This window comes from Bubalus kerabau, chromosome 7, assembly GCF_029407905.1.
Source record: "Bubalus kerabau isolate K-KA32 ecotype Philippines breed swamp buffalo chromosome 7, PCC_UOA_SB_1v2, whole genome shotgun sequence".
NCBI lineage: Eukaryota > Metazoa > Chordata > Mammalia > Artiodactyla > Bovidae > Bubalus > Bubalus kerabau.
In genome coordinates, this window is record NC_073630.1 from 31,449,739 (window position 1) to 31,473,261 (window position 23,523).

General features: G+C 50.3%; 1 protein-coding gene across 2 annotated transcripts; it reads right to left on the minus strand.

The window, feature by feature from the left end:
- Positions 1-268: 268 nt before the first annotated feature.
- Positions 269-20,300, minus strand: PITX2 (paired like homeodomain 2). 2 transcript variants are annotated; one of them, XM_055587964.1, is made up of 4 exons: positions 20,039-20,300; positions 16,134-16,189; positions 4,055-4,260; positions 269-1,526 (listed from the first exon to the last, which is right to left on the minus strand). In XM_055587964.1, exons 2-4 carry the CDS (start codon positions 16,177-16,179, stop codon positions 963-965), a joined length of 816 nt encoding a protein of 271 aa, XP_055443939.1. In that variant the 5' UTR covers positions 16,180-16,189; positions 20,039-20,300; the 3' UTR covers positions 269-962. The 2 variants fall into 2 exon arrangements, with proteins under 2 accessions (XP_055443939.1, XP_055443937.1); XM_055587962.1 differs by lacking the exons at positions 16,134-16,189; positions 20,039-20,300 and adding an exon at positions 5,133-6,037.
- Between the last annotated feature and the right edge of the window lie 3,223 nt (positions 20,301-23,523).

Sequence of the window (23,523 nt, forward strand, 5' to 3'; positions counted from 1 at the left end):
CTAGCAATAATGGAATCCCTTGGGTTTAAGCCAAAGAAAAATCTGGGCGACAAGAACAGACTGCAGCTTTTTTTTTTTTTTTTCGTGAGTGCCTCTTTTTTCTTTTGAGTTTCTGATGAATGACTATAATTTATTTCTACCAAATTTAAATAAGTCCTGCTGCCTTGTGTATTTAACTAGGCAGGCAGAGGGAACTGGTTTGTTTAGGAAGTAGTGACTGAGAAACCCTGGCCAGGTGACAGAGGAGGGCAGAAAGAATCCAGACCAATTTGTATGCAGTATATTTTACTCCCATGAAATAAAACACATTTTTTTTCATATTTGCTGAAAAGTAAAACAATAATATTGTACGAAATGTTATACACAGGGTAGGTTGTACATAGCAGTTTCAGAAACATCATTGCATCCACCAGAGAAACTATTCTAAAACTGATATTCACACATTTTTTAATAATAATAATATGTTAGAAACATACAGTGTGGCATTTAGTATATACATTCCTTTGCTCGCAAGCGAAAAATCCTAATCGCTTCTGTATAACATGCTTTATTTTAAAGCCTAACCTTTAAAAACACTGTTGTGATATTACTAACAACTGCTTTTTATAAAATTAATTTGACATTTCGATATATATACATCCTTTCAGTCATTTTAATGTTAACAATGCTAAACTTAAAAAATAACAAGCTTATAGTAATGTTAAAATGTCATATCCAGTCAAACATTTGTGTGTCCTCGAAACTGTTGGAAATACTTTTAGTGAAAGATGTCAGACGTTGAGAAAATTCCTTTGAAATCAAAGGAGCTCTCTTTAATTCAGTGGTTTCCTTTTCTCCCTATATCTTCTCTCTCTCTCCCTTTCTTTCTTTAGTGCCCACGACCTTCTAGCATAATTCCCAGTCTTTCAAGGGCAGAGCTGCCCCATCCACGGTCCTAGGATCCCCGTGCAGTGGGGCGCGGCTCACACGGGCCGGTCCACAGCGTACTGGCAAGCACTCAGGTTGGATGCCGGGTTCTGCACGCTGGCGTAGCCGAAGCTGGAGTGCTGCTTTGCTTTCAGTCTCAGGCTGGCCAGGCTCGAGTTACACGTGTCCCTATAAACGTACGGAGGAGTCGGAGGCGCGTAAGGGCAGGCGGGCGTCGGCACCGCGGAATTCAGTGAAGGGCTGCTCAAGTTGTTCAAGTTATTCAGGCTGTTGAGGCTGGAGCCCGGGACGCCGGTCACTGCTGAGGGTACCATACTGGACGACATGCTCATGGATGAGATGGAATTGGGCGGGGAGAACATGCTCTGCGACGACAGGGGGTTGACGTTCATAGAGTTGAAGAAAGGGAAGCTCTTGGTGGACAGGGAGGCCGAAGTGAGGCCCTTGGCGGCCCAGTTATTGTACGAATATCCCGGGTACATGTCGTCGTAGGGCTGCATAAGCCCGTTGAACTGCGGCCCAAAGCCATTCTTGCACAGCTCGGCCTGCTGGTTGCGCTCCCGCTTTCTCCATTTGGCCCGGCGATTTTTGAACCAAACCTGGGGATGGAGGGCAAGGAGCGAACAGACGCCACAGATCGGATTAGCAAAACCTTGCTCCCGGAAAGCACTAGCAATCCCCCCCTCCGACACATAAGTGTACACCATCGCCGCCACAAGTTTCCTCAGCCGCCCCCATCCACCTCCCCTCCCCTGCGCCCCCAAGCTGCCAGAGCCCCGTCCCAACACTGAGGCCCCGACCGGTTCAGGCTTGCGAGTCCGGGCTCTGAGTCGCGCCACAAACCCCAGCTCAACGCCAGGCGGCCTGCGGGTGGCGTGTTCACTAACCCCGGTCCTCCTCAGGGACCAAAAACACTTACTGCAAAATAAATGCGGAGCAGCGGGCTTTCTGCCCAACCCTTCCCCGGCCACCTTGCAAACTTGCTTGCATTCCAAAGCCACAGACCCAAGGATGAGGACAAGGGGCTGGGAGGCCCGCGTTCTCTCCCACAACCCCTCCTCCCCTCTCGGATCTTCACTCCCGCCCCGCTACTCCACAGAACGAGCGCCCTCATCAGGCACCCGGCCGCGACCCCCTTCCTCGCCTAGCCAAAAGAACCAAATAAAAAGCAACAGCCCACCTCTCCGACAGCTCATTAAACCCCATGAGTTTGGCGTGTACATCTCCGGGAACTCTGAGCGAGTCGCTCCTACAGCCTTCCCCACCCTTCGCTCCGCTCCTTCACACTCTCCGCCCATCCAGGGCAGGCCCGCGCGCCAGGCGCTGCTCCGGCCCGGCCTAGTTGCAGGGCTTTGCCGGCGGTCGCTCAGCCCGGCCAGCCCCCACCCGCGTCCGATGGCCCAGACGCAACCCCGTTCTCAATCCACATCGGGCCCGCCCGTCGCCCCAGACGGCGGCTTTTGTGTATTGGAGTGAGGCCTGGCCCGAGATTTCCGAGCTGACACCGGTGATGTTTCACATTACACATCTCAGCCAGGCCCAGACGCCTAATCCGCTTTTTTTTTTTTTTTCTTTTTCCCTTTCATTCTCGATTTCCTTTTTATCCCCCTTCCTCTTTGCACCCGACAGCTATAAAAAGCAAGCTTCATTCCCCACTTGGCTGGACAAGCAGCGGGCCTGGAAGGAGGCAGGCGGAGGGAGAGAGAGCCCAGCGCAGCGGCGGCAGGGGACTCGCGAGGGACGGCTGAAAAGCCGAAGAGGGTGGGGTAGGGTTTTTCCAAAGGGTTCCGGAGACCCCATAGATTGTTTTCATTTAAATTACTTGCCTTTTCTACCCCGGCCGCCTAAACTTTGCCCAGGCGAGAAGAGTACGTGCGAGGCCCGTTCCCCAGAAGCGCAGGAAAGCTAACGAGAAACTGACCTTGCGCAAAAACCACGCGGCCCGGGCCTGAACATAGGTCTGCGCTGTTAAACTAAAACCATTTCCAACTTCATCCTGGTTCCTATATCCACTAGCTTAGCCTCATTCCCTACACAGATGCCACTCAGAGACTGCCTTCCTCTCTCTGCTTTGGGAGCGCATTTTGGTCTATTCTTTTCATCATTAGTGTTATACAGTGTTTTCTCAGTTCTAACTGGGGGCTCTTTTTCCATCCAGAGCTTTTTTTTTTAAACAGCAAAACCTGTGGATCCTGCTATGTGTTTTCTACTTCCAGAATCCTAACAGATTTGGAGTTTTCCGCCGACCAGCACAAACCAGGATATTGCTACCGTGTAATTTATTTAAGTTCATTTTTGCCAATTCATTAAACACAGATTTGCTACAAAGGTAAGCCTTTTCTTTAATAAAACTATTATAATTGGGAGGAAGGGTGTAACAGTCTCCTGAGAGAAGATAAATAAACCAAGTAGAAAAGTCTTTCTTCTTTTTTCTTTTCTTTCTAAGAGGACAGCAGGATAGCAGTTCTGTATTAAAACTGCTTCCGTAGATCACAAAACCGAGGAATGGGTGTGGGAGAGAACTGAGTGGCAGAAAAACCGCAAAGACCTTGTGATGAGGGTGAGCCGAGTAAAGAAAAGGCCCGGCTAGGCCGGGCACGAAAGTTCTCCAGGGAGGGCCAACCCTTGCGTGTCTCAGGCGGGTTTTCCTTGTTAAATGCGCGCAGGTCGGAGCCTGTCCTCAGCTCCCGGCCTGGGAGGGATTTTATTAGCGCTCGTCTGGCGAAAGCAAACCGGGAACACAATGCCCTGTGCAGCAGAATGCACGCGGCCCCGTTTGGGAGCGCGCTGTGTTAGGGGACGGTGAGCCGGGGCCGCTCCCGGCGCCTGCTCCAGGCTCGCGGCTGGTCTCGGAAGGGGGAGCTGTGACCTCACAACTGGGGCCTCCGCGAGGCCTTCTGCCTTTGCAAAGGCACCCACCCGAGCTCTCCCGGACGGCTCTGCCTTTCACCCTCCCTCCTGATCTACAGGGCCGGCACCCCAGCAGCGCGCTCCCCAGCTCCGTACGGGGTCCTACCCGGACTCGTGCTTCCGTTAGGTTGGTGACGGCTCTGCCTTTCACCCTCCCTCCTGATCTACAGGGCCGGCATCCCAGCAGCGCCCTCCCCGGCTCCGTGCGGGCTCCTACCCGGACTCGTGCTTCCGTCAAGTTGGTCCACACTGCGATTTCTTCGCGCGTGGACATGTCCGGGTAGCGATTCCTCTGGAAAGTGGCCTCCAGTTCCTGCAGCTGCTGGCTGGTGAAGTGAGTCCGCTGCCGCCTTTGCCTTTTCTTCTTGGACGGGTCTTCGGCTCCCACGTCCTCATTCTTTCCCTGCTGGCTCTTATCTTTCTCTGAAAACGAAACACAGAGGTCCCCGTCAGCATGCCCACCTGCTGCCCGCCAACGCCAACTGGACCAGGCGGCAGAGGCCAGAGCCGGGCTGTCTGGCGGGGGAGGAGTGTGCGAGCCGCCGCTCCGGGCCACGGAAAGCGCTGCGTCTGCGGGGTGTACAGACGTGAGTGTGGGTGTGCGCGTCCCATTTCCTCCCCTCCCCCAGCGCCGCACGTTTTATTTACATGTTTATCTCACTGCGACGGCACATTCATTTTTATAGCCTGTGCTTTCAAGTGTATTTATGCGCTTCTGAGCGGACACATCAAATCTCTCGGGGCACCCACACGCGCGTGTTTTACAGAACTCCCCCTGGTAGAAAGCTCAGATATCGATGCGGTTTCCAAAGGCTAGGAAAAGTACGCTTTGGGATTCGGCGAGGCACCCAAGTTCCTCTGCCCTTTAGAAGAAGAAGAAAAAAACAAAAACAAAAAACGCCCGTTCTTCTGAGGCGTAGTTTCACAACTATTTTTCTAACAAGCGGAGCTTCTTGGGAGCTGAAAGCCGAGAGCAGAAACAGGGACCGCGTAAAGGTTGGGGAGGGCGGGGGGCGGGGGGGGGGTGCGGCCTCTGAAGGTCTAGAACGGAGATGCTGGGATTTTTGTGACCCAGAAAAAGGAAGGGAGGTCAGGGTCGTAATGGGGGGAGGGGGCGGTGCAGAACGACTCGCGTGGTTCGCGCCACCCCAGCCGGGCAGTCAATGCAGAGCGAAGGGACGAGGGATACATACAACCCTGGCTCCGGAAGTTCTGCGGGGAGCGAGCCGAACGACCACTCCCACCACGCCTCCCCCAGGAGGGGCCGACTTCCTCGGGGCCGCGCGGCGCCTTACCTGCGGCCTCGGGGCTGGGGGTGTCAGAGATGGTGTGCACCTCCAGCCTGTGCTTGGAAGAGTCCAGGGAGCGGGCCTGACCGGGAGCCAGGACCGAAGCCATGGCCAGCGGCTGAGGATGGTGACAAGAGGAGGACGAGGAGGCGGCCAACAGCTTGGTCCCTGCTGCTCGGTGCTCCAAGTGCAGCGGGCCTTTCATGCAGTTCATGGACGAAGGAGCGCGCCGCCCTACGAGTCCTGGGTTGCTGCCCCGCCGAAGCCCCGTGGCCGCCGCAGCCGCCTGCTCCGCTTCCCGCTCCAGGCGCGGAGTTTCCTCGCGGTGGCCGCCGCGGGCAGAGCCGGGAACACAACCCGCGCGGAGTCCTGGAGCCGAGCCGCCCCCCAGCTCCTTGCGAAGGCTCAAGCGAAAGGATCCAGCGGCCGAAAGTCAGCGGGTCAATGGAGAGACATGGGGATGTGGGTAGGAGAGAAGGGTTCGGAGCGTCTTTGGGGAGCAGGCTTCCAAGCTCCAAAGCGAAACAAGAGTGGGCAAAGACCCCTTTCTTCCCTCCCTCCCTCCCCCTCGTACCCCTCCAATAAGGAAAGCTAACGCCGTTCGCGCTCTGCCCGCCCCCCGCGCGGCAGCCCTGACAGCGAAGTGTCAAGAGTGACAGGGACAGGTAGCTGATATTAGATCTCCTGTGGCGGCGGCGGCGGCGGCGGCAGCGGCGCGGGCCTCTGGGCGCACCCTCCGCGGTGCGCACACGCACACCCCCTCGGGCAGTAGAGCTCGAGCCTGGCCTCGCTGCAGCTCAGCTCCCAGCACCCAGACGAGCGACGGACCAGTTCTGCGGCTCCAAGCTTCCCTGTTGGCCTAACATCTTAAAACCAGAGGCGGGCTTCCTGGTGCCGAGACGTCACTTGGTCGCTGCCCTCCCCAACCCTCCCCGACCCTCCCCGCCTCCGCCTCCTCCCAGACCCTTCGCCGGCTGGAGTGACGTGGCTCCACACCAATCAGGAGCCCCCGAGCCGTGACGGAGGGCCTATCCTGTCTGCACCTATCAGATGTGCGGGGCCGGGCTAATACCTCGGTGCGCCCGCAGAGTCTACACCCGCCGGCTCCCGGGAATTCTGCTGCGGCCCGGCTCAAGACGATCCGGCTTTTAGTTCTGATGCGGAGGTGGAAAGACGAGGCTGGGAGTAAAAAGCTCGTTGGAAAAAAGCGGAAAGGTCGAAGGCTGAGGGGTACAAGAATCAACAAGGCAGGCACCCAGCACCCACCTCCCCTTTTGCGTCTCACTACACTCATTCCCTACCTAGAGGTGTTTTTCTCCCCCTGCAAGGAAAGGAGACATACTACTTAAAACCAGAAAAAATTTAAAACACCAACAAATCATCTCTCCGATCTTAAATTTTCCAAACAACCTGTCAAGTGAATGCTCCAACGCTAAGCTGAAGAAGCTTTACTTTAATTGCAAAGAAGACAGAGCCCTGAGAAGAGAGGCTAATAAATTAGAAATCAGAAGCAAATGGACCCGTCAAAAGAAAATTACCTTGACTTTAAACGAACAACTGTTTGGTGGTTCACTCTGGATTTATACAAGAATAAAAAGTCGCCTCAGATCACGTTCTCTGTAATGCTTATTAGTCCCCAGACAGAAAACACACAATAGAACAGAAACCCTAACCCAGCATTTTCAAAATGCTGAAAGCTTATCCATTCTACTTAACGTTGATTAAGACACATATCCTAGGGCTTTCAAATTCCTTATACACTGTATTAAGCACCTCCTAACCCAACAGAGAATCTTGCTTTAAATTTGACTCTCTTGTTTACTTTATTATCAATCAGATTCAAATCCATAAAGCCTGTAGAATCAACAACTTTGAGCTAATTATATATAAAATATGCTTTTAATGAATTTCCGTACAATTAAGAATGTTGCCAAATAACCAATTTCAAGGATACTTTTGAAGTCATTTTCTATTCCTAGGGAGCTCAAGGCTGTCTTGAATTGTTGGAGTCCAAGCAGGCAGAGAAGTAGGCTGTGGGTGAAGGGCAAAAGCCTAGGAGGACACTCAACAAGGAAAAATAAAGCCTTGTTCATTTATTTGAGACAAAAGGAAAAAACACCTTTGGGGACACGTAAATCTTTATAGCACTATTTCCACAGAAATTAAAGAAATAAATCCAAAGATATCATTCAAAATAATTTGTGCAAGTCCTTTTGTCCTCTGGCTTAGGTCAGCTGAAGAGCACAAACTAATCTCCCCTGGGTTTCTGCATTGACGATTGCTTTATTGTGGAGTTAGTGTTATCATCCCTGAATGTGTATTTGTTTGACATTACAGTCAATGATTTGCAACGCCAGTATGAGGTATCTTCAAAAAACTCCCTCCTTGTCCTTGTTCCCAAGATTGAGAAACTCATTCAGTTTGAGGCGGAGTGGATAAAGCGGACAACAAATATGTTTGTAACTTTTGTGTCTCTCCTTTGCTCTGCTCCCCCACCTCATGGTATCTGCAACTCCTCCCCCATCTTAAACAAGCTTGAGAGCAGTCCAAAGGACCAAATGAGAATTCTTTAGTCTCTGCCCAAAGTATCATCCTAGTGTAAGAAGATTTTAGCTAACAGGAGGAGCTTTCTTTATAGGAAGCTTTAAATCAGCATTTCTGTTTTTTTAACCTTTTATTCCAGTTAACCCCATTCCATGCACACACACACCTGCTCAGAGCAGAACACATCCCCATGTGACAGGTCTGCATTAGCTGAGGCTCATCCATCCAGCTATATTAGGTTCTGAAATCTTATCACTAAATTATACATATTACATAAGCAGCCTGTTGGTAAAGAAGGTTAAATTAATTTACATTCTGCTCATTATCGGGTGCTTAAATGACGCGTTTTATCCCTGAGATTTGGTAGACTCTCCTTCTCAGACCCCCCAGTGTTTCACCGAAGACAATGCTCTTACATTTGTAGTGGTTTTTAATCTGATAAGACTCTAATTTGCTTAAGTCTTTTAAATAAGGGTTTTAAATGTTTCTAGCCATTTTCTTATTGAATTTCCTCTAATTCCCTCAAGATCATAAAGTATATGCGTAAAGTAAATATCTCCTCCCACTGCACTGACAGCCGATGACCTATAACTAAGTCAATATGAATCCAGCTCTTTTCTGCCCAATATGTTTACTAATCATATTCCAATACCTTTTTTTAAACCTCAGCATAGCTACAGTCCCCACAACAGCACATGCTCATGCCTTCATATCACAAAGAAACTCCATCACATCAGAGAATGAAAGATTCTCCTCCACAGTGAACATACTCTCTTCCTTGTTTCTTCAAGTTTCAAATCCTGGAGTTACAATTTTTGGTGAAGGCTCTGAGTGGTTTTCAAAACTCAGAAGAGCTGAGAAGCTCCACAGAGCCATGTAGATTTCTAAGCCCATCTCTCATTAAATGCATGGAATTTTGATTTAAGCTCATTGGCTTTGTCAATGAACAGAACTTTCCTCAAGGCAAATACACATGTATGAAGGACCTAACCTAGACTCCAAAGTGGGTGAAAAACCCAAGGGCAAGTGGGAGCTCCTCATAGTGCCAAAGTGTAGGAGATGTTGCAAGTGCTGGTGATCAGCTTGAAAGCCCAAAAAGATAAGAATCTTAAACTGTATTGATTCATTGCAAAGTCAAGTGGTGAATAAAGAAAGAAATTATTTGAAGAACTCTGGTTAAGTGAAAACAAAATCATGCATATACCCCTCTATATATAGAAATGAATGTACATAATATATCCTCCCCTCCCCCTCAACAGAGCAGGGGAGGTATTTCTTTGCATTTTTCTAGCCAGAGGTTCAACTCCCTCCTAATCTTCAGATCACTTTACACATTGATACTGGGTGACACCCTGTCAGGCCCAACATGTTCACTCCATGGTTGGTAGGGGTGCTCCAACATGAAAAGTCTAGAAGAGGAAAAGCAAGTGTGTAGTACAAGAAACACTTTTCAGTTAAAACTGTAGTGGTGGTGGGCAATTTTTAGATTTAGTCTACAAAAAACTTGTGGGTGCACAGGTATGGGCAATATAGATGACAAAGGAGTTGAAAGTAAGGGAATCTTAGGTACGTTGCAAGTTCAACACTACTATTACATGACCTATCCCCCACCCCACTCTTTAGCTGGTTCTAGAAATTACTGTGGGACTTCCCTTGTTGTCCAGTGGCTAAGGCTGTGCTCCCAGTGCAGGGGGGTTGAGATTTGATCATTGGTCAGGGAACTAGATCCCACAAGCAACAACCAAGGCTCAGTGCAGCCAAACAAATAAATATTTTTTTTTAAAAAGAAATGACTATGTCTTCAGCAGCCATCACAGAAATTGTCATTCCAGAAAAAAAAAAAAAAAAAAATCAGCATAGTTGGTCCAGGGAAGCTGCATGGCTGGGGTGGGGAGAGGACAGGAAGCGCAGTATGGGTTTGGTTTTTCCACTCAGAAGATATCGTTTTGATCAGGTTTTCTTGCTTATTCTTTCAAAAAAAGACCCTTGAGGAGGAAAATGTGTGACACAGGGTTAGGCATGTTTCTAGCTGGTATTTGCCACCGATTACCAGTCTTAAGGTCTTATTTAATTTCACACTCTTTAGTGTTAGTCGCACAAAGGCCCTCTGGCCATCGCGATGAGAGGGGTTAAGCAGCACCGCTAAACTCTCCGCAGCGGGCGGCAGAGATGTGAACTGGGACCCAAGTGAGTGACTCGAGACTCTGGGGGAAAAAAGTCTGTCCTCAAAGCCCATCTGGAAGATAGTGAAATTAGATGTTTCCTTGCGCTGTCAAGCCATTAGACGGGTGGGAGTCTTGCTATGGTCCAGGTTAGCTCAAGGATGAGATCCTGCCGGACTCAGCTCGAAGGCTCGTGACAGGCATGAGTGTGTGTGTGTGTGTGTGTGTGTGTGTGCATGAGCATGCGGTGTAAGGTGCAGAGCTCAGAGGGAGACCTTGCACCTTGCCCGAGAAGTGGCTCTGCCTCCCCTCCTTCCTCTGCCTGGCTTTTCTCTGCACACAAATCATGCTGGAAAGGGCCTCTTTGCTGTTCCCAGACCTGAGCCATGCAGCTGGAACACCCAGAAATTAAAGGTTTATTGTGACTGATCCACCCCCCCCCACCCCAGTTCCGTAAATGCAATTTTAAAAAGTGCAGGCTTGCAAAAAGTGGCAGATTCTTTCAGAATCAGAAGTCTGTAGAGGTACTGAGCAACACCCACCCTCTCTGGGTCCCTGCAAATGGTACCCATCTCTCTGTCCCTCACACAACCACTTCAAGTCTGTGGTAACTGGCTGGGGGGTTCTCTTCACCCCACACTGGCAGGGGAAGAGAAGAGCCAGAGATTGGAGGAAGCTCTGGGTCGTGTTAGTGGGGGTACTGCAGTCAGTAAGCATGCACGCGGTAGTGCCTTTTCACAGCTGCCTGTTAATGCTATAGGTTTATTAGGTGCTCATTTAATCGCAGAACACAACTACACGTGGAAAAATAAAGAGAACGGTATACTTGTGTATGGGATACAAGAAAGACAAGGAATGAATAAACATCAATCTCTAGGTCCAGAGAGACAGAAGTGACATGGGACTAACTAAAGTCACTTTTTAAAAAACTGGATTGAAATGCTTCTCTCTTTTTCTCTATTTTTCCCCTCTCCTGCTCATGTCTGTCTCCCTTTCTATTTCTCTTGTTCCCCTTCTTTCTGTCTTCCCCTCTCCCAGACATGCTGGTAGCTAACATTCAGCATTAGTTGTCATGGTGACCATAAATCACATAAATCCAAAAATACCCACCTATAATCTGAAATGAAGCTTTTATTTCCCTAGCGAAATAATATTTTAAAAGCTGTCAGCTGACCCCCCCAAAAAAGGAACCCACCTCATTGTAGTAACCCAAGTAATATATTACTTCTAAAGGTTTAAATTAAAATGTCAGCCTGTTAAAAACACGCTGGGAGAATCTTGGGCACCCTTCATGTCAGATCCTCACAGTGGAGTTGACTCCATCACTCCTGATCACTCTTTAACATGTATACATAATTTTGCCTACTACCTCTCCTTCTATTAATTTCTTCCATCCCCTCCCAACTACTTAGTCCTCACCGATTGTCTGCCTTGGGTTGTAAAAGAATGGAATCTCTTATCTTTTTTCAGAAAGGCACTTAATTCTTTGCCTGACTCAGAGGACCTCATATATTGGTCCTCTGTGATCAATCGCTTCCCTAAATGAAAAATGGGTGCCTTGGGGGGAAAGGTGCTGAACTGGGCCACAGTGAGGGGTCGGGGGGTGGGGGGCTTTCTAGAGGAATTGAGAAGAAAGAAACGCAGAGGGAAGGGCTGGTGGGGGAGAGACGGAGTAGTGGAGTATGGAGCTGGGCAGCCAGGTTCTGTGGTTAAATCTAGCCCGGGAAAGGTATGTATATTCTCCCACTCTTGCCTTTTTCTCCTGAGAGGAAACTTTCCCATTTGAAGACCCTGAGTGCAGGGTGGGAGGGAGGAGGGTGACGACCGCAGTTGGGCCTTTTGTCTTCCACCTTGGGCTTGTTGTCTTTTGCCTATCTTTGGATTATAGGGTATTCGCCTAGATGAAGAGCCATTAATTACCCATTCAGTCAATATTAGGAAGACGACAAAGCTTTTTACATAGGATTAAGAAGACATCAGATTGTTCCATTAGTATATTCCTGCTCACGAATAAGCTTTCGTTATACATTTCCTTTTCCCCGGAGTCGCTCTAACAACTGCTGCATATATTACCGGCGGGCGGTGCGGGTTAACTGCAGAGCCAGCCCTGCGCACCTTGGAGCGCTCACCGCGTCGGCGGCACCGAAGAACGCGACCGGTCAAGACTGCCTACCGCTGGGGACTGACTACTTTCGGACAATTTCCCCTCTTGGGGAAAACACACCCACACACACAAAGGAGAGGCAGCTCTGCGGATAAACTGCAGATTTGGCGCGGGGTGGGCTGTGAGTAGAAAAAAAAAAAAAAAAAGGAATGCTCTCCTTCCCCACCTCCGCTCTTCCTCACTCTCCTCCAGCACGTCCCGGTCCCCTTCCTCTCTGACCAAGCTCAGGTCCAAGCGCCGCCCCACGCAGCACGATTTTGCTTTTTGCTAGAGGTGGTCTGGGCTGCTTTTGCGGGTCTGCTTGTTAGCATTAAAGTCGTTTGGTAATGGCGTAGAGAAATCGGGTGACTTGCTTTGGGGGACATTAGGAATCAGTGGTGAATGTGCTTGGCGAGCACTTGGTGATTCAATGAATAGGGCTCTACGGCCGTTAAGGCGTCGGGGTTACCCCGGGTGCTCTGAGGAAGACGGAGAGCCGGCTGCTGCCTCGGGAGGCGGTGTGTGTCGCGGTTGGGGCCTTGGCGTCCTCTGTCCCTAGGGAAGAAAGTGCGCGCACCAGAGGCCCGGGGCGAACACTTTCAGCTCAGCCGCTTTGCCAGAACGATTTAAAAATTAATCGAGTCGCTGGGGGAGGCCCGGGGAAGATACCCGCCCCAGGTCTGGTCGCGAAGCCAGGCGCCGGGACCGATCTCGGTAGGTCGGTGGATTACAGCCCCCAATCCAGGGTCACTACCCCGAAATTTAAAGGTTATTGGCAGGGGAGGATCATTCCATCCTCTTCCTGAAGGTCAAGACAACTTTTTGAGTTCCTCCAAACGGAAACTCGTTTTGGGACACCCAAAGGGAAGGAAAGCCAAGGACGTCTGTTCTAGGGAGACGTTCCAAGCGGGCCTCTGACCCTTCTGTAAGGGGGCCGGGAAGGGGGGAGAGTACTGTTTAACGTGTCAACTCTTCCTCTCTTCACTTACCATACCTAGCCGCTCCTCTCTCCACCCTCTCTCAAACCTCTGGCTTTAGGAGGTCTTCAGCCTACTTCCTGCTCGCTCCCGTTTAAGGGTTCGAGCCAGACGTTGGGTCATTCCAAAGGGTATCAAGAGAATGGGGACTCGACTGGGATGGGACACAGAGTAGGGGCCTCCAGGAGGTCGACCCTGTCAACTCAGAGAACGTTTTCAGTCTTCAGTGAGGACAGGGTGTTTGGGGGAAATGAGGAGAGGGTAGTGCCAATATAATAATAGGATATCATGGCCCTTTTTGAAAATTGCATGTCATTATAAACTTTTTTTTTTCTTTTTAAAAGCAAGTAAGCTAGTTTTAAGAATCAAATAATCATAGTGACCCTAGTCAGTTATTTCGCTTAAAAAAAAAAAAGCAAATAAAACCTATTAAAAAGTTAAGGAGAAAAAATCTTTCCTTTCTTTCTTTTTTTTTTTTTAAAGGAAGCTGTGGCTAGGAGTTTGCATATTCCATAAGTTAAATTTACTTATATTCATTAAGGGGACTGTGGCAACCTTCTTTCAGTGGTACTATGTAGCTTTGTCCACTCGTGTGACATTTTTGGTCTGCCCAATTCCCTAGAAGCCAATAACATCAAGATTTTCAGCATTTTTTCCTATCACGTGTCTCTTCTTAATTAATGGCATTAAACATGTTTGGGCAGCAATTTTCTTCTTCAGTTCAAAAGGCAGAAAACACACTATTGGCTGTGTGGAGAAGAGCCTTTTCCAGCACTAAAGTAATCCGGGCCTAAACGTAATGGTTAAGAAAAATCATTTATTATTTCTAGCTCTTTATTTACTTGCTAATTATTAAAAGCAAACACCCAGGCCCACCTGCCCAGGATGTGACTTGTGACTGCAGCGAACAGGACTCCCCGGCTCTCCCCCACTTCTTGCCCACCTAGGAAGCCCACATCCCACCTCAGACTTCTCGGTTAAGAGGTCCTAAACTCCCATGGTAACCACCTGTGCTCAAAACCATTCCTGGGGGCAATAAACAGGTAGATGCGGGTGAGAATAGGAAAAGACATTTGGCATCTCTCGGCCCCGAAAGCAGGAGAAATGTCAGCCTCGGCTGGGCGGCGGCCAGCCCGCGCTGTGCGAAGCGACATTGGGGAGCTCCCCTAGTCCGGCCGGAGCCAGGGCTCAACCCGCACAAAGCATTTTCTCCGGGAGTCATCGCTGCTCTTGATTTTTAACCATATCCCAAACATACTCCGGTGTAATAATTTATTTTTACGACCGATTATCAAACAGAAGAAGAATTTAACACAATCTTAATGACAGAAATCACCCGACGTTATCTCTGCAAGGCCCCATTTAACCCCATGGGGTTAATCCCGGACAAGTGAGCGTTTAACTGGCCCAGCAGGAGAACTAGCGATATTTCGCGGTGTCGAGGCCGGTTAGCTCCATACCACTTTGGGCGTTTTATTCCAACAAATGGTGCTTTTCTCTCCGATTCACTGGGAAGCCCAATGCGGAGTCTTTGTTTTCTTCTTGGCAAGTTTACTTGGCGGGGGTCCCAATTCGCCCCCCTCTAGCACATATTACATACGTATCTTTACATTTTAATCCAGAAAGTGGTGGTTAGGGGCGGAGGTCTGTGTGTATGTGTGTATGTGGGTGGGTGGGTGGTTATGTCCTCACATTATCAAAGGTCAACAACCTCCTAAGAATAGGCACTTAATTATTAAGGAGCCTGGAAAACATGGAGAATAGACGAACGGCAAATTTGAGTTTTTCTTGTATTCCTAAGGAAAGGTTGTCCCTTCAACTTCCCTCCCCCTCACACACACACCCCTAAAGACCACGATTCAATTCAACTGGGTCTGTGCGTAGAGGACGTTTTAAGTTTTACACTTGCAGACTTCGAGCAGCAATAGCCCTTGACTCTTCCAGAATAAAACCAGACCATCGATCGCACCGCCAAAACCCAGACCCTGCAACCAGCACCACAGGTAGGTGGTGCCACCGGGTCACACACTCCATTCCACCCTCAGCTGCTGCGCGCAGTCGCTGCCCTCCGGCTCCGTAGGGCTGTTGTCAGCTCCTCCACCTAGCCACCGGGGCGAACCTATGCTAACCCAAGCCTCGCGCGCTGGCCTTCAGCGGTAAACCCCGCACCCACAAGCCTGGGCGGGGCGCGGCCGAGGGCCGCCGGGACGGGGTGGGCCCTGCTGGTGCTGCATGCAGTGGGACGTAGTGAGCGACAGAGGTCGCTGTTGGACCACTTTTCCACTCCAGCTAGAGGCACGGAGGTAGCTCGGGGTGTGCGTACATCAGGCCACACATCAGGAGATCATCAGGAAAGAGGGAGAGGGAGAGGTGATGGGTCTCAGGAGTGCAGTATAATTTCGGGAAAGGAATTAACGTTCCTTGGACGGCTGCTTCCCGTCCCAACCCGAGGCCAAGTGTCTTAAGTTCCGAGGAGGCGCGCCCCGTCTGGCGGCCTCGCCCGCGTGCGCCTCACTCGAGGCCCGGAGGCCGGGAGGCGGGCGCCCAGCGCTCGGCCTGCGCCTCGCTCCAAGTCTTACCGTTGGCGCCGGGATGCTGCCGCGGAAAGAGCTTGCTGCTGGCCGCCTCTTTCCGGCTCTCTGGAGAGTCCGTGAACTCGACCTTTTTGATTTCGGAGTCTTTGGAGAAGAGGCATTCAACGGCCGCCGGCTGCACGCCTGGGCCGCGCGCACCCGCCCCACGTGCAGGGAGAGAGACGCCCCGGACGGCGGGGGAAAGTATCGGGGTGTCGAAGAGAATGGGGAGGGAGGCAGGAACGGGGAAAGAGAGGGACAAAGAGCAGAGACCCAGTTAGAGGAAAGAGCGGAGGACGGACCAGTCTCCGGGACCGTCTGGCAACCCGGCGCAGGGCGATGTTCTGTCTCCGCGCCTCCCGGGCTACCAGCGGCTCCCGCGAAAAGGAGGCCCGAGGCTTAGAGACGCGGCGCGCGGTTCCCTCCCCACCCACAGCCCCCCACTAGGAGAGTCCCCCGGCGTCCAGGTTCTGATTTCCTTCCTGCCCTGGCCTGCCCCTCCGGGAAGCGCCCCTCGCGCGGCCTCGCTATAAGACCAGTGCCCTCTGGCTGCCCTCGCGTGGCGCGGTCTCAGGTCGGGTGACCCTGGCAGAAGAAACGACTCTTACCTAATTGCACACACGCCGACACTAGTTTGCGGCAGTTGGTCTCCATTCCCCGTTACCTGCAAAACAAGAGAAGGAGGCCCGTGAGAAGCGGCGGCGGGCGGGCGCACTGGGCTCGCAGGAAGCTACCTGTAGGGCAGACGACTTCAACACAAGCCATCAGGCGCCTCTCCGTACTAGGTTTCAGGAGTGTTTCTCGGACCTGGCAGTCTCTGGCAGCACGAGCCTGGCTTCATCCCCACCCTTGCCCCTGGTCCTGGACCTCTGAATGTTTACCAAAGTCTGTGGGGGGGGGGGGGGTGCGGGGGGCGGGGTGGATCTCTCTACAGAGCTGCCTCCAATGGGTCCAGGGGCTCTTGGCCGATAAAGCCGCGTTCTGGGAACCCAAGCTGTGGAACCACTTGCAGGGGTGCCTGTGTCAGGGGTTAAAAGCCCGTCTGAACACGAGGACAACCTTGGGGGGGGGGATACAAAATTTTGGTGAAGAATTTTCTCCGTGGGGAGCTGTGTGCGAAGGCCAGCACAGCGCTTGTCCGTTAGCTGAAGCTCAGTAAACATTTATAGAGTGTGTAGAGTCAAGTTGTTCCTGTCCTAGATAGAACCCCCCACCCCCACCCCCCACCCCCACCTCGATTTTCTGTAATTCTGAAACAAACAGGACTCCAAGGCCTAGGATGCTCAGAGCGGACTGGCTTCGGGCCTCTTTTCTATCAGAAGCCACTTTTCCATATTTAGCCACACTTTCCCCTGGAGATACTCACCCGGTCATTTATTTACCCTAAAGTATGATTTAAGATCGCAGAGTAGGGGAACCGAGGTGGAGTGAGTTAGATTGAGGAGAGCGGGCAAACGTCCCCGGAGCGTTTATTGCCCGCCAAGGGTAGAGAAATAGCTCTGAGAGAACGGCTGCCCCCAGTTCTCCCCCTTCTCCTGCCCGGCAAACCAAATCTTTTTTAAAATTTCCAACCACAACGCAGCGAGCCAGGCGTTTAATGCGCGCCCCCTTCTCCGCCACAGGCAAACCGGGAGAGGTGGGTGGCAAGGGGGCTCTGTCGGGGTGGGTAGAAGAGCGCGGCTGCTTTAAAGACAGAAGAAAAGAATGAAGGTCCCAGCTCCCCAGGCCCCTCGGATCTCGGCGCCTGCCTCGCTCCACGCTAACCAGGGTACGCCGGCGGCGGGAGGGCACTTCTCGCACGGATCCAGAGCTGGGGCTTCGGATGGGCGTTTGCCCGGTTGTTCGAGGGGCAGAGGTTGGGCAGGGAGCTTGGGGGGGAGGGTCTGGCTTTGGCCTAAGTCGCATTTCTAGGTTCCTCGGCCTCTCCTGGAAGGAGCCGGGACCCAGGGGCCTCGGGCCAAGGTCGCTGCCTAGCGCAGCGGCCTGGGGATCCAGGGGGTGGGGATCTCCAGGCGGTTCCCCCACCAGCCTGGAGACGCGGGTGGACGCTGGCGGGGGCTCTGCCGATCCTGGCGGGCTCGGGGGCCCAGAAGTAGCAGTTTGGCGGTTCCAGATTTAGTGATTCTGCAGTAAAATCACAGGATTAGTCCCTGATTGAGATGTCTGTTCGTGAGATATTACAAAATTCATTATCACAGCTTTCTACTAACTCGATATGAAGTAACACAGATGGGATTTTATTAGTCCAGACTTCAAATGTTTACTTATGATAATTTCGGGGAAAATTTGCATGTCATCATCATTTCGATAATCTTTTTTTTTTTTAACTTCTGAATTGGCTGCATTATTAGCCGGTAGCCAGAGCTTTGCAGATGGTAACCGCAGATAGTTTTTATTTTTAAAAATAGTAAAATCTACAAAAGAAAAAGATCGGATTGCTCAGTGTAAAGTCAGTCGATTATTACACATTCTCCCCGCACCGCCCCCCCCCCCCCACTCCCACGCTTCAGTGCTGAAGACCAAACAAAGCAATACAAAACAAATCTTCAAGAACTCCTTTCTAAAGACTGAAAAGAAGGTCAAGGCATGTTCCTTAGCTCACTCCTACATGTCCCTGTGACTTGGGGATTTATTTTGCAGTCAAAATGAGTCCTGAGATTTGCACTTTTCCCCCCCTTATATAATGACCAAACCTGCTAGATGAATTGAATCTAAATAACTGGGGAAGGTAATTTTTAAAAAGAGACCTCCAATTCCCTCCCGTCTGCTGATCCTTAAACTTGCCCTGTCAAGACAAGTCTTACAAGACAAATTTGGCTGCCGGATTTAGAGAGGGGCTTCAGTGGCTAATCTCACAAATTAAGATGAGCAACTTTTCCTGTTGGAAAGGTGTTCTCACCCCAAAAGTTCATGTCCTGGTTGGAATGTATATGCCAGGCAATCTTGTTTTGGTCAACTTGAGTTTTCTATTGTGAGCTCACTAAAAAGCACAACACAGCTAATGGGAACACCCTGAACCACACTGGCTAATGCAAGCAGGCAAGCCCTAAGAAATAAAACAATTTGCTTAAAAATAATTTCTGATTGCCATAAGATGAAATTGTAGGAATGAAACATAGTCCTAATAATTCCACATCCTTTCACATTTCCCTCCTTTCCATTCACATTGTTATCCTATAACAAAATCTTTGATGAAAGTTTAAAAATAAACATGATAAGAACATACGTTTTAAATGAACTAAATTAGTGAGATTAGTCAGTAAATTAATTTGCAGTAGGTAATCATTTAAGGAAATTAAAATACTGCTTAACGCAGTTCTGTATTTTAGCAGTTTAAGCCTTCTTTTAAACCAATTAATATTGGTGATTTAGGAACACTTGGGGACAAACATGCTCAACTTGAGGAACAAAGCACCTGAATAATTTAGGTGTTGTTTTGCTGAGGTAGAGCAAAACATTCCATACATGAAGTAGCTATTTCATTTTTAGGCAAAGTTTGACTATTGAAACTTTGGATGCTTATTTTATGTAATATCAACAGAAATCCTCAGCCTATATTGCTTATGTGCTTTGTTTCCTTTACATAACTGGTGTTTGTATTTTTAGATGGATTTCCTCCAAAATGATGTTAAAAGCAACATTAATTCTTATTAATGGCCTAAAAAGAATGTGAGGAAATATCTCTAATCAAATTAATTTTTCATAAAATATTTTAGGATGTATGAACTCCAATATTATTTTAATTCATGGTAGTAAAATTTTAAAATAATTTTTAGTTTAATAAGACATATTGCTTGCACAAATAAAATAAAAAAATCACAGGACCCTATGATGGTTTGACATCTAAATTGCTAAGGAAAAGAAATCATTAAATTGTAATAAAAAGAGGAACGTATTTCTAAGATTTAGAATCATAATTTTTTCCTTACTGGATGGTTGGAAAATAGTCGTCTCCCCTGTATCCATTTAAAATGTATCTCCCAAAGTGCAAGATTGGAGTTGACTGGTAATCAATTTAAAGGATTTATAATCCGAAGTAATTGTGTGAGCTTGGCATTCAGGCCTGGCTCCCAGGTAATTCGCTTGGGCCTGAGAGGTCACTAACTGCCAGTTAAGATGGAATCTTTTTTCCAATTGGTAACAATGGGAAGGGGGCTAATCTTTCAGTAGCTGAAACTTTGTACCCGGCCCTTTATCTTGAGAATGCTAATCCTCCGTCTGAGGATTTGTCCCTGCAGTGTTGGCACCAAGATTTAAGGGAAGATACCTCCTTTTAAATGCCAGCCATGGTCTCGCTTCCCACTCGACTTCAGCACCCCATAGATTGTTAGTGTCTGTGGCTGGGGACCAGAGGAACAGGGCTTTGCAAGGTCTGTTTGCCAACTGCGTTACCTCGGGGGGAAGACAGCCCCCAAGAGCCACAAATCACCTTCGGAGAAGATTCTCCAAAGTGGAACAAATTTCCAAACTCGCATTATCTCACATCCCTGCGGGACAGACGGCCTCCACTTACCCGCTACCGGGAGAGAGCTGCAGTCTGCGCGTCCCGCCGCGTCCCGGAGAGATTTCCAGCGAACCGAGACGCGGACTGCACCGCCGGCGCCCGAGAAGCCCGGGCCGAGAGGACTGCGGGGCTCCCGAGGGTGCCAAGTTCCGAGAGGGGTCCAAGGGCGCGCAGCGGCCTCCGGAATCTAGCCGTCACTGGCAGTTTCTTTCCGCTCTACTCCAGCTTTCTCGCTCGCTCTCGCACTCTCTCTCCCCTCCCTCGCTCTCATCCCTCTCTCTTCCCTCGGCTCCGACTCAGTGTGGGGAGTGACGTGACGTCAGCAGAGATTCCACCAAACTCCACTGCACAGTGGCGGGCGCGCGGGCGGGCGGGCGGCCGAGCCGGCAGCGCGGCGGGCGATCAAGGAGCGAGCGCGGCGCTCGGGAGGGCGCGGGGGGAGCCAGCAGGGGCGACTGGAAACCCGGCAGGAGCGGGAGGTGAAGGCCCGCGGGCCCAGGAGCCGGGAGCCCGAGGAGGAGCCCGGGGAAAGAAACCAGGCGAGGGAGCCGGGCAGGGCGCTCAGACAGGAGCGGACAGAGCAGCAGGCTCGAGCACTCCCACTGTGGAAACGAGGACAAGAAGGGAGGATGGGAAGGAGGAGAAGAAAAAGGAATCTGCGCCAAACCAGGAGCTCTCATAAATCAGAGGGGAAGGGCAAGGGCGTCGGGGAGACGTCGGGGAGAAACGTTCTCCTGGAGAGACAGTGTGTGTGTGTGTGTGTGTGTGTGTGTGTGTGTGTGTGTGTGTGTGGAAACCCGGACGGGGAGGGAGGCAGGGACAGAGAAAGTGGCCTAAGAAATGGAACAAAGGACTGTATGCCTGGGTTTGTTTGGGGGCGAGGCTTGTAGGGTGTGAGTTTGATATGCCTGTGTGTGACCTTCTTTCAGGCCTTGCAAGGGTGAGGAAAGAGTTCATAGATACCAGGGATTGCGGAGGAAGGCCGGAAGCTGGAGAGAAGGTTGCGGGATGGGGTGAGAGAGGATGACAGGAGAAATCTGGAAAAGTGGGGTGAGCAGGGGGTCGGTGGGATGGCTGGGTTTGGGAAGAGGGTAGGAGGGAGACAGTTAGAAGGGAGATACCGGCTCGTCCTCCGCGGCAGGCCCAGCACCGCCGGCGGCGACACCGTGTCGAGGTCAAGGCGAGTGGACCGGGCGCACAGCACAGGGTGTCTGCGCGCAGGTGGGCACTGCCGCGTACTGACCGGTGTGCACCGAGGGATTGCGCTGGACAAGGCTCCGGTGCTCATGGAGTCTAGAATTTCCTCTGCTGTACTTACACTCAACAAGTTCACTCCGGGTCACGGCTATCTCATTTTTTAAAATGACGAGGTTAAGGTTCCTGGCGGGCATGGTGTTAAATTGCAAGGGATGGCAGTGGGGGTGGGAAGGGAAGCTCCCCTCAAATCCACATTTGCTCCTAAAAATCGAAGAACGTGTGAAAACAGAAGGGTAAAAACAGAAGGGGCATTTGCCCCTCGCTCCCCGAAGCGTGCCCTACTTCTAAACCCTGATTTTCTGATTTCTTGACTCCAGCAAGGGCTTGTGTTTTGGTGGTCAGAAGATATTTTCGCTGTACCCTGCCTTTGAGTGGTAGGACTATAAACACCAGTCGCTGGAAGACCAGGTGGGAAGGCTCTGCCAGGCAAATTGGACAAAGTTCTTTCAGTCTCTAGGGCATCCTGTTAGTGTAGGTTTTTGGAAAGTGTGGGAAAACAACCACAGCTCCTGGTCCTATATTCTCACCAATGTTATTTCCTGCATAGGAGCAAAACTCAACCAGGCCCACCATGAGAGAGGCCCCCCATCTTTGGGTCTCAGGAGAGGATAAAATCCCCTCTAAAAGTTGTATTGCTCTTCCTACATCAATATACCAAATCTCGCAATTTTAAGAAAATATAATGACTCCGGGAGAATGTGTGTGAAATATATACATCTTTGAAAGCCTGGCGTTTTAAATAACCCAGGTCACCATATAGGTGCTGGGTTTTCCCTACGTTTGGGAGCTGTCTGGAATATGTTATGTGTTTTCTTGAATTACTCCGTGTTTTGAATCCATTTGAGTTAGCAGTAAAAACAGGCAAACAAACTTGCTCAATTTGTTTTGAGTGCTAAATCCCTTCACTTTGAAATAGCTAACAGTCGACAGATGGACTCATTTTATGGAAAGGGTTAGCCTCTTCAGCCAGGAAGAAAACTGACGAGAAGTCTAGATTTTTAAGCCATTTCTAACCTCCACATAACATCCGTGAAAACTCAAACTTTCTCTCTTTACCGGTGGAAATTCAAGACAGTTTTATTTAAGGGGAGAGAAATGAGGGGGAAATGCCCGCATGCTGTTTTTACTTTTATTTCCCCTCTGTCTCGGAGGATTTCTATTTCTGATTTCTGAAATCGTGCTGAGGCAAGAAAATCAAATTTCTCCAAGTCCCACGACTGAAATCTAAGGTCACAACATATCACATAATTTAGTCCAAGAAAGACATTTTCCTCTCTACCCATCAAAGATTTTTTGCCACCTCCCCAGACCCCTGAGTTATGGTTTAATGTCTGCCTCCTTCTTTTCTTTTATTTTTATAGAGATTAAGAGACGCTCAGAGCAGAACAGCCTCGCCTTCTTCATCGCAAGGATGGAGAATCTCACGGAAAAGTGGGGAAAGAGTGAGAAAACCAGAGACAGTCAGAGACGCCCGGGGAGACAAGGGAAAGAGAAAGGGACTGCGCTGGAGAGACGCGCAGATAAGCGCGTGCCACCCCCTCCCCCTTTCAGTATTCCGAGGTTTGCAAACCGGGGCTGGGATGGAGGGGCCCTGGGAAGCTCACACTCCCCTCGCCCCACTTCTGTCTGGAGTCTCGCCTGCCAGGGGCTGGTTAACCCCAGTCCCGGCCGCCGCAGACACCGCGCCGAGCTTTTGGGTCCTCGCCTCGCCCAGCGCCAGTGCAGCTGAAGTGAGCAGCTGGTGGGAAATGCAAATGGCTCCTGGAGAAATAGAAGATACAGAATGATTCTCATTCCCTCCTCGAGTGTGTGGAAGGAGCTGGACATACGTTTCATGCTCCTAATCCTTCTTTTACATTTTTAGTCATACTCCTATTAAACAACTAATTAATGCCCAGAACCACCAGGGAATACATTAGGCATGCAGAGGAAAGGCAGGGTGCTGGTGTGTGTGTGTGTGTATGTGTGTGTGTGTGTGTGTGTGTGTGTGTGTGTGTGTGTGTGCTACAAACCACCGAGCTGATCTAAGACGTGGATTTCAGGTTTTTCTCTCGTCGGAGCAGAAATGGAAGAGTGGGCCCAGGCGATTGTATTTAGATTCCGATTACTTCAAATTAGAAGGGGGTGGAGGGAGCGTTCAAGCAAAGCAAGCAATTCCCTGCCCTGCGGATGTAAACAAGATTGTAGCATCAAAGGTACCAGCTCCTTAAGGGCCAGATCTCCTGGCTGGGAGCCGT

What these genes read in the sequence shown, in the direction of transcription:
- PITX2 (XM_055587962.1), bottom strand. Translation starts at nt 5,340, where the DNA reads ATGAACTGCATGAAAGGCCCGCTGCACTTGGAGCACCGAGCAGCAGGG. An exon ending in CCCCAGCCCCGAGGCCGCAG is followed by an intron (nt 4,261 to 5,132) that starts GTAAGGCGCCGC and finishes TTTCGTTTTCAG; the next exon opens with AGAAAGATAAGAGCCAGCAG. An exon ending in TGACGGAAGCACGAGTCCGG is followed by an intron (nt 1,527 to 4,054) that starts GTAGGAGCCCGC and finishes CTCCATCCCCAG; the next exon opens with GTTTGGTTCAAAAATCGCCG.